The sequence below is a fragment of the Anolis sagrei genome, chromosome 3 (genome assembly GCF_037176765.1).
Source record: "Anolis sagrei isolate rAnoSag1 chromosome 3, rAnoSag1.mat, whole genome shotgun sequence".
NCBI classification, from domain to species: domain Eukaryota; kingdom Metazoa; phylum Chordata; class Lepidosauria; order Squamata; family Dactyloidae; genus Anolis; species Anolis sagrei.
Genome location: NC_090023.1, coordinates 19,799,367 through 19,812,972, shown reverse-complemented (window position 1 = coordinate 19,812,972; position 13,606 = coordinate 19,799,367). Strand labels below are relative to the sequence as shown.

Genomic DNA, 13,606 nt, shown 5'->3' with positions numbered 1-13,606 from the left:
CCAGGAGATCCCTGTTCAAAGTGTAGTTTCCCATGAAAATGTCCCTGAAGGATGTGGGGATGATGGTGTGCTCCCTGAATTGCTACCAGATAGTTCCCATTATTTGGAGCTAGAAAACAGCTTGGCACCAGGTGCAGAAATTAATGAGCAAATAGATAAGACAGGAGGAGATTAGTCAAAACAGAAAAGCCAAAGAATGGCTTCGGCGTTCTGCCAGGCTCCGAGAGAAAAAGATAAGGGATTCTAAAGTAAAGCAAAACCAGTTTCTGAGCGCTTGGGACATAGCTAACGAGGAGATAAAAGTCCCAAGGACAGGATATGTAGTCAGATGAAGCATCGTTTGGAATCAAGTCAAGTTCTCGTTTCATGGAAGTCTTGCTTGGGAGATTCATGTTTAAGTACCTTTTGTTTCATGGTTTGATTATTGGATTCTATGATTTTATATTCATGTCTTGGATTCATGTTTCCTGGTTTTTTGGATTTTATTAGAGAAGTTTTGACTTTGTTTTCATGGACTTTGCTGGACTATTTCCCCTGGAAAAGTCAGAGGGCTTTTCCTGTTCTGGAGTACAACAGTCTGAAGGATAATGTATTCTGATCCATACATTAGCAGAGGAGGTCCAGATCAGAAAGATTCAAGATAACCAGAACTATGTTATCATGAATTCTAAAATATGTATGTCATAGATGGTAACAAAAAATACCGAACAGGAGATAAGGAAGGTAGTTAACCTGGCAATGAGATCAAAATCCAGGACAGGCTATATTTTCATCATATTAGATCTCTGCTCTATAGACATGTAAAGCAAAGCTATGTAGCTTCTTTCCATTTGCAAATCATTTCCAGGAGAGGGCACTCCAAAGTGGAGAATGATGGGGAAAGCAAATGTTTAATCTTTCCTCAGCTAACCAGTACTGATTTGACTTCAGTGGGGTTTCAGAACTACCTTGAGAAACAAAGGTAGCAAATTAAGAGGTCTCCAATGGAACATCTAGCTCGTTTATTACTTTCAGAGTAGAAGATGGTAATGGATAGGAAAATTATTTATGAAGTTTAAACCTATACCATCTGGCTCTTAAATGTTTTAATTGATAACTACAGTGTTTAGACTTTCAATTAGTATTATGTTAATTTAGAATAAATCTTTACAAAGCAGCACTTACAAAATGTGAGCCCTACGTTGGAGTGAAATTTGCATGAACCCTCACTAGCAAAGCCAATATACATGAATGCTGGGATCTACATAATTCCCTCTTGCAGTGTTTCTCAAGCTTTTTCCAACCGTGCCCCCCTCCTGATCTTGCTTCCTTTCTGTGCCCCCCCCCATACCCATGATATTCCAAGGGGGTCACTGGTGAAAGCCACAAATTTATCCAAAAACAATTTAAATAGCTATATTTCTACCAGTAGGACAGGAAGCCATATGGCTCCAGGTTAATAAAGATAGCTGGAGGATTACCTTTCCTAGTCATACTTTACAGCAGTGGTTCCCAATCCTTTTTTGACCAGGGACCAAATGACCACAAACCACTCTCCAACTTTAGTACCAAAAGGGTTATGAATCAGTTTTTAGTCAACTTTAGATTTGGTTTGGTTATATGGGGAGCTGATTCAGAAAACTGCATTGGATAGACCACATCTGCACTAGTTTCTGATACAGAACATATGCCATCCAGTAGTCGCCATCTGCTCATCCATAGAAAACCATATTTCATAAGCCTCAGCAATGTAAGAGTTTTGCAAGACCAGTCACTCTCGTTGCAATGGTGTAGTAAGGGTGAGGCCATGGAACATATTTTAGTTCTTGTAGACCACTGGTGGTTCACTAACCACAGGTTGGGAACCACTACTTTACAGGGATTGTATTTATGTTGATAAAATAGTACCACCACTACCTGTTTTTTCTGCTAAATGCAGGTATTAGTCCATGGATGGGTAATTTTCCAATTAAACTACTGCAATGCACTCTACCTGGGGCTGCCCTTGAAGATGACTTGCAGTAGCTAGACTGCTCATTGGAACTCCCTACAGACACTACATTAAAAACCCTTGGGCAGAACTGATTTTATCCAATGGTTACATTACTTAAAGCTGTGTTAACAGGTTTATAACTGATTGTCTATTTCATTTGTTTTTAATATTTCAAAATTGTTTTTATTATTTATTATTTAAATTCATTTTATTGTTAGCTGACCTGAGAAATATGTTGGGATATAAATAATGTTAACATTGCTTACAAGGTAGCTTCCCCTGCTGATGTAATAATGTAATTGGGCTAAAGCATTACAAAGAATAGCATGACAGATTACTACTGAAGTCTCAATGCTTTCTGACAACTATTGCTTATTTTCAATCTAAAATTGGGTCTGGTTCTTGTGTATATTTTCAACACAAAGCCAGCTTATTTACTGCTGCTCTAGGGACTCGGACACAGAACCAAGGCTTCAAACTACAGGAAAGGAGATTCCACCTGAAAATTAGGAAGAACTTCCTGTGAGAGCTATTTAGCAGTGGAACTCTCTTCCCCCGAGTGTGGTGGAGGCTTTTAAACAGAAACTGGATGGCCATCTGTAAGTGGGGGTGCTTTGAGGGTGATTTTCCTGCTTCTTGGCAGGGGTTGGACTGGATAGCCCACGAGGTCTCGTCCAACTCTATGATTCTATAAAATGGCTTACTTCTTAAAGGTGACGTTTAAAAATTGAATGGACACCGGGCTGCTGGACTGTAGCTGGTGGTTTAAAGTAATGATCATCTTCACAGTTTCACTCCTTCGAGTTTCACAAGACAGTTCTGTAACCTAAAGAGAAAAGATATGTAAGTAATGTGGTTTCTATTCAGACTTATGTTTCTCTATATAGCCAAGAAAACAAAGTGTGACTCTTTCAGTGGAACTCTGAGTTCAGCTCTAATATTAAAAACAAACTGTTTGATGGAGAATATGCATAGAGGCAATCTAGTCCTCAAATATACACACATCATTCCCCCACCATCGTTTTATACGTGGCTCTGGATTATGGGCCTTAAGGTTCTATTTCAAAAACCCAAAGTAGATCCATCAAATTTGAATTCAGATTGCACATGGTTAAGCTTAGGTGAGGCAGAGTGCAGATCAGAATAACAAGAAGATATAGAATGAGATCCAAGAGCTTAATTTCTAGAATAAATGGGGGGGGGGGGGGGGGAAGCAATCTCTGTACTTCAAACCTGAATTTCGCTTGTCTCCACAATAGAGTTGTTAGCTGAAATTAAAGACAGGGCTCTTGTTCTTTTAACAGTTGTGTAGGAAGGAATTTCAGCAGGTGTTGGTTGTCATGCAAACAAAACCTACTTAAATTCCCCCTTCTGTGCAACCCATAAAGGAACAGGAGTCCTTTCCTCAGGAAGTAATTATAGGGAACCTTACCCTATAATTACTTCCTGATTCTGCAAATAGTTTCTGAAACAAGGGCAACAGCTTGAAAGGGCAAGGCTTAAAATCAACTAATCTTGCGGCTTTTGTGTCTTGGCATTATTACATTTTTTTTCAAATAGAATATTAATTTATAAACAAAGATGTGTTTTTACTTTGAATATACCTTTCTGCCAAAAACAATTTTAATCACGTGAAATCAAAGAGAAGAGTATAGACAGTCTCACAAACTGTATATATTATGTCCATTATTCTCAAGTTCCTCTTTTAGTCTTCCTGGTTAGTCAATCAAAACAAGCTATGGTTTGTTTATTGGGATGGGAACAATCATAACCATCGTAACAGGGCATGGCTCACTTTCCCCTCCAGTCTGTTTTTCTCTGGCACAGCTATGAAAGGGAGAGCATAAGTCTTCTTGGAAGTGCCTACCAAAGGCAGCTAGGCTGTTGTCTTTCTGCTTTCTGCTCAAGAGACAGCTGGCAATTTAGGTTATATTAAGGAGCTTTCAATCAAGTGGCTTCTGCTCTTTTATTTCTTTTCTTTTATTTAATTTTTGTATTAATTTTTTTAAACTGTCAGTCCTCCATATCCATGGATCCTGTATCTATGGATTCAACCATTCCTAGGCTTGAAAACATCCCTTCTCTCTCCCCAAAAATCTTGATTTTGCCATTTTATATAAGAGGCAGCATCTTACTACACCTCTGTATATAATGGGACTTAAGCTTTCCAACATTTTGGTATCCACTGAAGGATACCAAACCCCAATGGAAACCAAAATACTTGCTTTTTGTAAAGTCACATTTACCACCATAAGTGCTACTCTTTGGGAGAAAGATGCAAATAACTAAGCTTTCATGTCCATTCTTGATTAACTCATTTTTTTAAACTGACAGACAGATTAATTTCAACTGTGGTTTATTTAAAACAATACAAGTTCCAATCATGGTTGTTTCAAAAAAATTAAAGCTCAGCTGAATTAAATATTATGGTTTGGAAATCGTATCAAACTGTGGCTAATCAAAAAGTGAAGCAAAAACTATTTAGTATTATTTTTGAGGTTGTGCAAGAAGCGAAAGGCATGGAAGCCTAATGTGCATTGTGGCCTGTTCTGTCACAATGGCCTACTATGATGGTCAAACTAGCACAGAGTTCTCCTGGCAGATTCTGAAATGTTGGAAAAAACAAATGGACAGAACTAAGACAAAATTGGAGGAGGAGCCAAAAGAATTTTCCTTTGAATATTCCAGTTTTAAAAAATGGGTGTGTGGAGTGTCTATGTAGGGAGTGGGAGAAAGCTGAATGGAAGAGTGAACAGAATGGAGAAGTATGCTGGGTAGATTGTTGGATGCATGACCGAAGAAGACCCAAAAAACCCACTGTTTTAGTATATGAGCACAATGCCGAATGAACTAAGAATTCAGAACTAAGGATGAACTAAGAATTCAGAGTTAAGGATGAGTGGTCACAGAAATGGACAAACTTAGCAGAAACAGAAAAAAATAGCTTATTTGATTAGAGAAAGATTATGGCTGTCTGTTCATAAAGAATGGGATCCCATTATTTACTTTTGTGCAACAAAAAAGCAAATGAAAAGTTAACTTTCATTTTGATGATGTTTATGTGAGAGGTATGAACAATATATACAACTGCTGAGAGGAAAACTGGAAGTTACATTTTCTGTCTTTCTGTTTCTTTTTTTTCCTTGCATCTTCTATTGTATTGATATTTAGAAGACTCAAAATGGAATTTCTGAAAATCGGTTCACACTGCTGACTGTGAACATGTAATCATTTCCGTTCCAAATCACAATAGTGCCCTTTTCCCTGAAGATCTGAGGATATTGATGTTGCCTTTGGGGACTATAGTATATACATAATCTGCTCCTCTAGTCTGAATGCAATATGCCAATCACAATGATTACCCTGTTCTTTTTCATCGAATCCCAAATCACCTTTTTTTAAAAGATACAATATGTTAGGATGGACCACATACTGGTAGTAAGCATGACCAAACCAGTAGTAGTTGACAGATGCAGAAGAATTACTTAAATATTTTTTTAAAATGAGGTGAATGTAAAAAAGGAAATAATAATAAACTTAATAATAAACTTTATTTCTACCATCTCCCAAAAGGGACTCGGGGCGGCTTACAAAGCACTCATAAAGTAATAATACATGTTTGTTGTTGTTCATTCGTTCAGTCGCTTCCAAGTCTTTGTGACCTCATGGACCAGCCCATGCTAGAACTCCCTGTCAGCCGTCACCACCCCCAGCTCCTTCAAGGTCAAGCCAGTCACTTCAAGGATACCATCCATCCATCCTGTCCTTGGTCGGCCCCTCTTCCTTTTTCCTTCCATTTCCCCCAGCATCATTGTCTTCTCCAAGCTTTCCTGTCTTCTCATGATGTAGCCAAAATACTTCATCTTTATCTCCAGTGAGCAGTCGGGCTTTATTTCCTGAAGTATGGATTGGTTCTATCTTCTCGCAGTCCAAGGAACTCGCAGAACTTTCCTCCAACACCACCGTTCAAAAGCATCTATCTTCCTTCGCTCAGCCTTCCCTAAGGTCCAGCTCTCGCATCCGTAGGTTACTAGGGGGAATACCATTGCTTTTACTATGCGGATCTTTGTTGCCAGTGTGATGTCTCTACTCTTAACTATTTTATCGAGATTGGTCATTGCTCTCCTCCCAAGAAGTAAGCGCCTTCTGATTTCCTGGCTGCAGTCTGCATCTGCAGTAATCTTTGCACCTAGAAATACAAAGTCTGTCACGGCCTTCACGTTTTCTCCCTCTATTTGCCAGTTATCAATCAGTCTGGTTGCCATAATCTTGATTTTTCTTATTTTTAACTGCAACCCAGCTTTTGCACTTTCTTCTTTCACCTTGATTCGAAGGTAACAATACATACGGTGCAATAAATACAGATATATCAATATCAAAGGAAAACATGATTCATATCATCAATACGTTGAACAATATCAGAATAAAATCAATCAACTCTAAAATACACATCTTTAGAGCTATTTTTTTCTTCCACAGAGTATTTCCCTACCCTGTCCATTACTATTTATGTGCAAACATATGGAATAAGATGAATGAAAGCTGCTGCATTTGTAAACTTTTTAATAACACATGCATACACATACAAGGCGCTTTACCTGGTTTTCCTGTTTGTGTGCAAGAAACAGTGTTGATACGCCATCAAAAACCATTGGTTTTCCTTTAAAATCAGGATGGTTGTACAGCAGTGCAGACTTCAGGCGCTTTGATTCCAGCTCTGGGTTAAATTTCACATGATACTGATAAAGCTGCCATTCTCTAGGCATGTTTAACCCAAAAAGGTTGGTGACAACCTTAACAGGAATTCCACTGCAGCCTGAAATAAACAAAATTGTTTAATATTTTGCATGCATAAATATGCATTTTTCTAACTTTTCAGTGCATTACTTGTCAAATGACTGGAAATTTACCCAGATAAACACCTGACGTGTACATTGCCCTCCTATGACAAAGGATTTTTACAGGTGTCTGCCTCTGCACTATCTTGTGTTTAGCATCTCAATATATAACAGGTTCTGAGTGTTGCTGGTCCTGGAATCGGGGCCTGGCCTATCATAGATGAAGAGAGGTACTCCTTACAAGAGTTGGTCCTCCTGAAAACAAGTAGGTGCAGAGTATGGCTTGTGTGTTCAAGATCAGTGCTTATTTGGGATGTGGGGAGCAAGTGCAACCTTCACTTTAAACATGTATTTAGAGACAGTAATTTTGGTGTCACCCCTTCAGATGGTGTCACCTGGTGTTTCATGCCCCCACATTATGCTCCTCAAGTAATGTTTATTAGCAAAACTACAAATAGAAAGATTTCACAGGGTGGAGACATGGAAGTTACAAGGAAATCAAACTGCTGTAAGTGTGCAGTGTGGGTACACAAATGTAATACTGTTTATTTTTATTTGTTATGCCCTTTCCCATTTCCAGCTAGGGAGCTCTCTTCACAAATCCTTTCTGACCTTAGTGCGAAAATAAAATATATATTTCTAACTGAACATTTTCTCGTTTTCTCGATATTTTAGTTTAAAAAATCAACCCAAAATTATTCGATTCTCAATGAAATCAACTCATTACTACACCTGTTTTAGAATCTTTGACATGTTCCATTTTCTCCCTGGTATTTACTCCCATGTCTGCAAAGTTACAACGGATCTTTCCCCCTCTCTCCATCACTTTATAGCCAGAACTTCCAGCAGAAAAGCCGACTTGAAGAGCAAAAAAGAAAGAGATAAAATATTGGTGGTCTCAAGAAGAATGGGATAAAAGTATCATAAAGATAAAAAAGATATATGAAAATAGTAGGAATATTAGTACATAAAACATAGCCATATTATGATATGTACCTAATGGTGTATAAGGCAATCTGTCATTTAATTTGCTATTAATTTGTATTACTTCATGGCTGATTTGACACTTTCATTTGCATATTGAGCAAGTAAAAGATTACTGAATTACTGAAATTTTGTTCAAGTAGTTCACAATATAAGCAAGACAGCTGAGAATGATGTATATTCTCTTTCATGACTATAAGTGACTTTATTTTAGAAATAATTTTTAATATTTAAATTTTCTATCATCACATTTTAATTGTATCTTCTTTTAATCTTGCTGCAATCTATCTTGAAATCCAATGTGGGGGAAAAAGACGAAGGATATAAATGCAATAAATAAATGAATAAATAAACTTACATTTTGGAGGACTATTTCCATCTCTTGTGCGGCCATTGCCACCTTCTCTCCCACTCTCCAAAGCTAAGAGATCACTGCTCCCTGAATAACCCTGTGGGATGACATCATAGAACGACTTCTTTCTCCACTGATACGTTTTCTGCACTCATCTATATATATAAAAATGCTCTGTGCATAATGAGTGGCTTAAAAACAAAAAAACTACGCGGCCAAATGACCCCAAATTTGGCAATAAAATTCCTCACAATCCAAGGAGGGACCATCACTGAAACCGCCCCCCCCCCACAAAAACACCTTTAAATTAAAAAAAAAGGAAGATAACAACACACCTCTCCTACCCCCCTCCCCCTCACGCTGAGGACACAGAATGAAAGTTCCGAAGAACCTGTGGCCCCTAACAAACACTAAGGCAAGGGATCTAAGGGCAGAGACCGAGGAGAAGGAGGAGGGGGAGGAGAGAGAGGGGGGAAGGAAAAAAGAGGGAGGCGGGCCACACTCTGACTCTGTCTCCCACACACACACACTCCCACAGCACAAGGGAAGGAGGAAAGTGCCATGATGGGGGTAATAGGGACACACGAAACTAACATTGCTTGGAAAGGAGCCCCAAAGACCATCCAGCCCAACCTCATTTGGCAGTAAAGGAAGACACCATCAAAGCTCTCATAACGGATGGCCAACCAGTTGAAAGGGAGCCCTAGAGGCCATCCGGTCCAACCCCCTCCTACCCTCCTTCCCTCCCTCTACTTCCCTTCCTTTCTTTCCTTCCTTTTTCTCCTCCCCTCACCAGTTTCATCCTCCTTTATTAAATCTACAGTGTAGATGCACCCAAAGTCAACCCTTCCACACTGCCATGTAAAGTCCAGATTATCTACTTAGGACTGGATTATATGGCAGTGTAGACAAATGCACACTCTTACACGCACGCGCACACACACGGATGGATGTTGGATCACTGGTTGGTGTGTGTGTGTGTATATAATTACAATACTTTATATATTACTATATAAATTGCTATATAATACATATACATTATATTATAATACAATATATATATTATTGTTATATATACTACTATATAATATAATGTTACTATTATATATTACTATATTAAATAGACTCATAGAATAAGAGTTAGAAGGGACTCTACCATGGTATTGGGGGAGAACAGACAGGAAGGAAGGAGAGAAGAAAGGAGGGAGGGAAAAAAGGGACGGAATGAAGGAGGGAAAGGGGGAAGGAAGGAAAGAGAGAAGGAGGGAGGGAAAGAAGGAAGGGAGGAAGGAAAGAGGGAGGAAAGGAGAGAAGGAAGGAAAGCAAGAGGTACCGAAGGAAGGAAGAGAAAGTAGAAAGGAAAGAAAAATGGAGGGAAATGCAGGAAAGAAGGAAAGAAAGAAGGAAGGAGAAAAGGAAATAAAACAGTGAAAGAAGGAGGGAAACAGGGAGGGAAGAAAGGAGACAAAGGAAGAAGCAGAGAAAGGGGGAGGGAAGGAAGGAAAGAGAGAAGGAAGGATGAAACCAAAGAGCGAAAGAAGGAATGAAAGGAGAGAAAGGGGAAGGGGAAGAAAAAGGGGGAAGGAATAGGTACCTCTCTTTCATAATAGTCCAGATATCTACCTCTACTTCGAAAATTCTTACTATAGACCACAGCAATGCGTGGCAGGGCACAGCTAGTTACTGTATATATATGGCAGTGAGCCATAGCCTCATAGAGTAGGAAGGGCTCTCAAGGGTCACTGAATTCAATTTCTTTATCAATGCAGAAACCCCAATGAAAGCATCTGCCACTGGTGGATATCCAACCTCTTTTTGAACATCTCCAAAGAAGGAAACCTCACCACCTTTCTGTCAAATAGCTCCAATTGTGGAATGGCTCTTATTGTCAAGTTTCCGCTAACGTTCAATCAAAAGATACTCTCCTGTACCTTAAAACCATTCTCACTTCTGGAGCAGCAGAGAACAAATCTGCCCCATACTCTCTTTTGGCAGCCCATGAGGAATTTAAAGAATGCAATCATGTCATCCCTTCACCAAGCTGAATATGCCCAGCTCTTTCAACCTTTTTGAATATCTGAAAGTGTTCCCATCTCTTCCACATTTAATCAGTTTGCCAATAAAAATATTATGGGAGACTTTATGAAATGCTTTGCTAAGGTCCAATAAATGGCCTCCCATCATCTACTAAACTAGGGACAATCTAAAAAGGCTATGATTAGTTTTGCATGATTTGTTTTTGACTTCTACTGGTCACTACATCATCATCAAGATGTTTACAAACAGACCGCTGAATAATCCATTCTAATTTTTTTCCTAGTATTTAGGTCAGGCTGACTCTATGTAGTTCCTTAACTCTTTTTTGCCCCCTTTGAAGAGACAAAATTTGCCCTTATCCAAAAATTTTCACTTCATCAGTTAACCTTCCAAATGTTATGGCTGTTAAACACTTGTATACATCATTCTGAATCCAGTCACCTTCTGTTTTATTTGTTGTTACGATTAGTTTTGATATTGTATGGTTTTGCCACAAAAAATATAATTTCTCTATGCCAAAATATATCTGGAGAAAAGAGATAGTCAAAATAAAGTGATGATCCACAGCTGTTGTTTTATTTATGTTTCACCATCAAAAGAATTAGCAAAAAAATTAAGAAAAACCCTGAAATGTGCTTATTAGGAATATTTAGAAGGCGTATTAGCGCAGGAGATGAAGAAATTTGTCAGTATTGTTTTGTCGCTGCGAGACTAACAATAGCTAAAACATGGAAGGGGAAAAAGAGTTAACTATTAAGGATTGGAGAGATAAATTAGTAGATTATATCCAAATGGCCAAACTGACAAATAGCAGCAGAGGAGGAAATAATGAAGAATTTGTTTAAAAAATGAGGTTGGCAATTGGATATCTCGAAAAGAAGACAGAAGTAGATTTGAAGATAGCCATAAAGAGGATTTAGTGAAAGAAGACACGTGGGTAGTTGCGGGTTAGTTATGTGATCCATATGGAGTGGTGTTGGAGGTCATGGGGGTTGGGTTCACGGGTGTGGGGTTAGAGGGACAATAAACGTTAAGGTATAATAACTGTACAGTCAAAGTTGATTTTTCATGTTTAACGAGCGCTGACTGTATACCATTCTGTAAACTTGCATACTCTTTTGTATATCTTCTTTTCTTCTTTTCTGTTTTTTTTTGGGGGGGGGGTTTGTTCCCCCCCCCCCGGTGTTGATTTTGTTTTATGTATGCTCCATAAACCAATAAAAATTATTTTTAAAAAATAAATAAAAAGTTTGAGGTATTCTCTAAAAATAGTAATGTATCCATTTCAAAGTACTGTACAAAGAATGAAGATAGATTATAAGATCAAATTAGCAATTAAAATGTCAATCCTTTCCCACTAACTTTCCTGTCTCTGCTAGAAGGCTGTTCAGGGAAGAAATGATTTCTTGTGCCCAAGTTCTGAACTGATTGCTTATAGAACTGATTGCTTATAGAATTAAAAATTCAGTCTAGACCCACATGGAAGTAGGCTGCAGGCCATTGAAAAGTCTCCTTCTTGCTTAGTTCCTGAGTAAACCAAACAGCTTAGTCTGCTGCTGGAATCAAACAATACAACATTTAAGACTATGTAGGATTAGTGAGCTAGTTGCATAAAAAGAGGTATCAACAATATCCGGTAGTATTGCTGACAGGAACATATATCTATGATCCATGTTTATTTATATGTTGTCTTTCAAAATAGACATTTTTTTCATTGCAATTTACATCCTGTTTTAGATACAATTTCTACCCAAAAGGCCTTAATACCCTAGAGGAACAAAATCGAATCGGAACAGTATGCTATATTTCAGAGGAAGGAACTGACAAAATCTTCTTTGAGTATCGGCTTTCAAACTCTATGAAATTCATGGAGCCAAAATTCAACTGATTACTTGAAGGCATATACAAACATCTAAAAAGAAATTTGATTAATATCAGTGCATTTTACAGTTTTTAAACAATCAACATCAGAAATCAAAATATTTCAAGTGAAATATCATGTATAGAATAACTTTTGATCATTTGTAATGAAGCCATCTTTGGTAACCAATGACTCTAACTCAGATATCCTCAAACTCCGGCTCTCCAACTCCCAGAATTCCTGACCACTGAACAAGCAGGCTAGGGCTTCTGGGAATTGGAGGCCCAAAAAGCTGGGAGAGGGTGGAATTTGAGGATGCCTGCTCTACCTTATTTCTAAGTATACTCCAGCAAGTGAAGAGTAGCAATAATCCAGTGCCCACCCAAAATGTGTTCAGCTCCCATTAGTCCCAACTAATTGGACAAAAGGCCAAGAATACTGGAAAGAAAAGGGCACCAGGCTGGGAAGAATATTGGAAAGGAAAAGGTACCAGGCTTTCCAATGTTTTCCAAGAATACTGGAAAGCAAAGGGCACCTGCAAAGCATCAGGGTGGGAAACCAGTATTATCATTATAGGGCTGCCTGTGTTTTGACTGTCTTTCTAAAGCAGATGCAAATGAGATACGACTAGCAGGAAATCATACATATTGGGCAGAGAATTCCACATGCAATATCCAATTTTCTTGTAAGCAGCAAGAGCTCAGAATAGTTTATCATTTTCTTTGTACCACAAGCAGCCAAGTCTTAGAAATCTGAAATGGATCTTTAGCACACTGATTGGAAATAAACCTACTGTATAAAATGTGGCAATATATTATGAGTACTTAATAGTACTAGCCAATCATGTGATTTATTTACTGTTAGTCTGCTTTGCAATGTAAGCATTATAATCAATTTTACATTTTAATATGTGCACTGTTCATTTCTAGTGCAAACCTAAAATTTCTTTCCTTTTTATTTCTGTTTAGCAATAGCAAATATGTAATGCTATCTGATGTTTGATAGGAATTGCCCAATTCAATACTTGCAGAAACTATCCAAGATTTGCTTGAGTTTAATGGTCCCCAAAAATGTACAGTATGTGATAATGTGCCTCATTTTGCTAATGGGTAAATCAAGCCCTAACATACCTAAAAATAGATAAAATTTTGTAAAAGATAGCTTCACAAACATACCGCTCTGGGGGAACCAGGCTGTTGAAATGCTCCTTCTCCTCTATAAACTCCTCGGGCTTTCGCACGGGCGCGTCCGTTCATCTTGACGTGTAATTCACTAAAATAAAATCAATTAAAGAGTGATCTCCTGTTGCCTTCCAAATGTTGGGCATCTGGAGGACTACAGCTCCCAACATCCCTTGGCAGTACAGACGATTGTGAATAATAATGGAGTTGCAATCCCATTATTTTGTGTGCCCGCCCCCAAGTACCGAATGCTTATAAGACAGGGCATTTTGACAATGCTATCAACAACTTGCAAGTTTTTTTCCAAAGAACCTGCTTCACTCAACTCTTATTCTGCAAGTATTCAGTCTTTATTCAATAATGCAATTCTTGTTTCTGTTT

The 13,606-nt window shown here is 38.3% G+C and overlaps 1 protein-coding gene across 1 annotated transcript in view; it reads right to left on the bottom strand.

The window, feature by feature from the left end:
- The window catches only part of PIWIL4 (piwi like RNA-mediated gene silencing 4), a 42,913-nt gene extending 29,601 nt beyond the window's left edge, over positions 1–13,312 (bottom strand). The window contains exons 1-5 of the mRNA XM_060771096.2: positions 13,220–13,312; positions 8,153–8,243; positions 7,543–7,668; positions 6,571–6,788; positions 2,677–2,798 (exon numbers count right to left, since the gene is read on the bottom strand). Coding sequence (XP_060627079.2) covers positions 2,677–2,798; positions 6,571–6,788; positions 7,543–7,668; positions 8,153–8,243; positions 13,220–13,300 — 638 coding nt within the window. The 5' untranslated portion in view covers positions 13,301–13,312. The remainder of the gene's footprint in view (positions 1–2,676; positions 2,799–6,570; positions 6,789–7,542; positions 7,669–8,152; positions 8,244–13,219) is intronic.
- Positions 13,313–13,606: the final 294 nt, after the last annotated feature.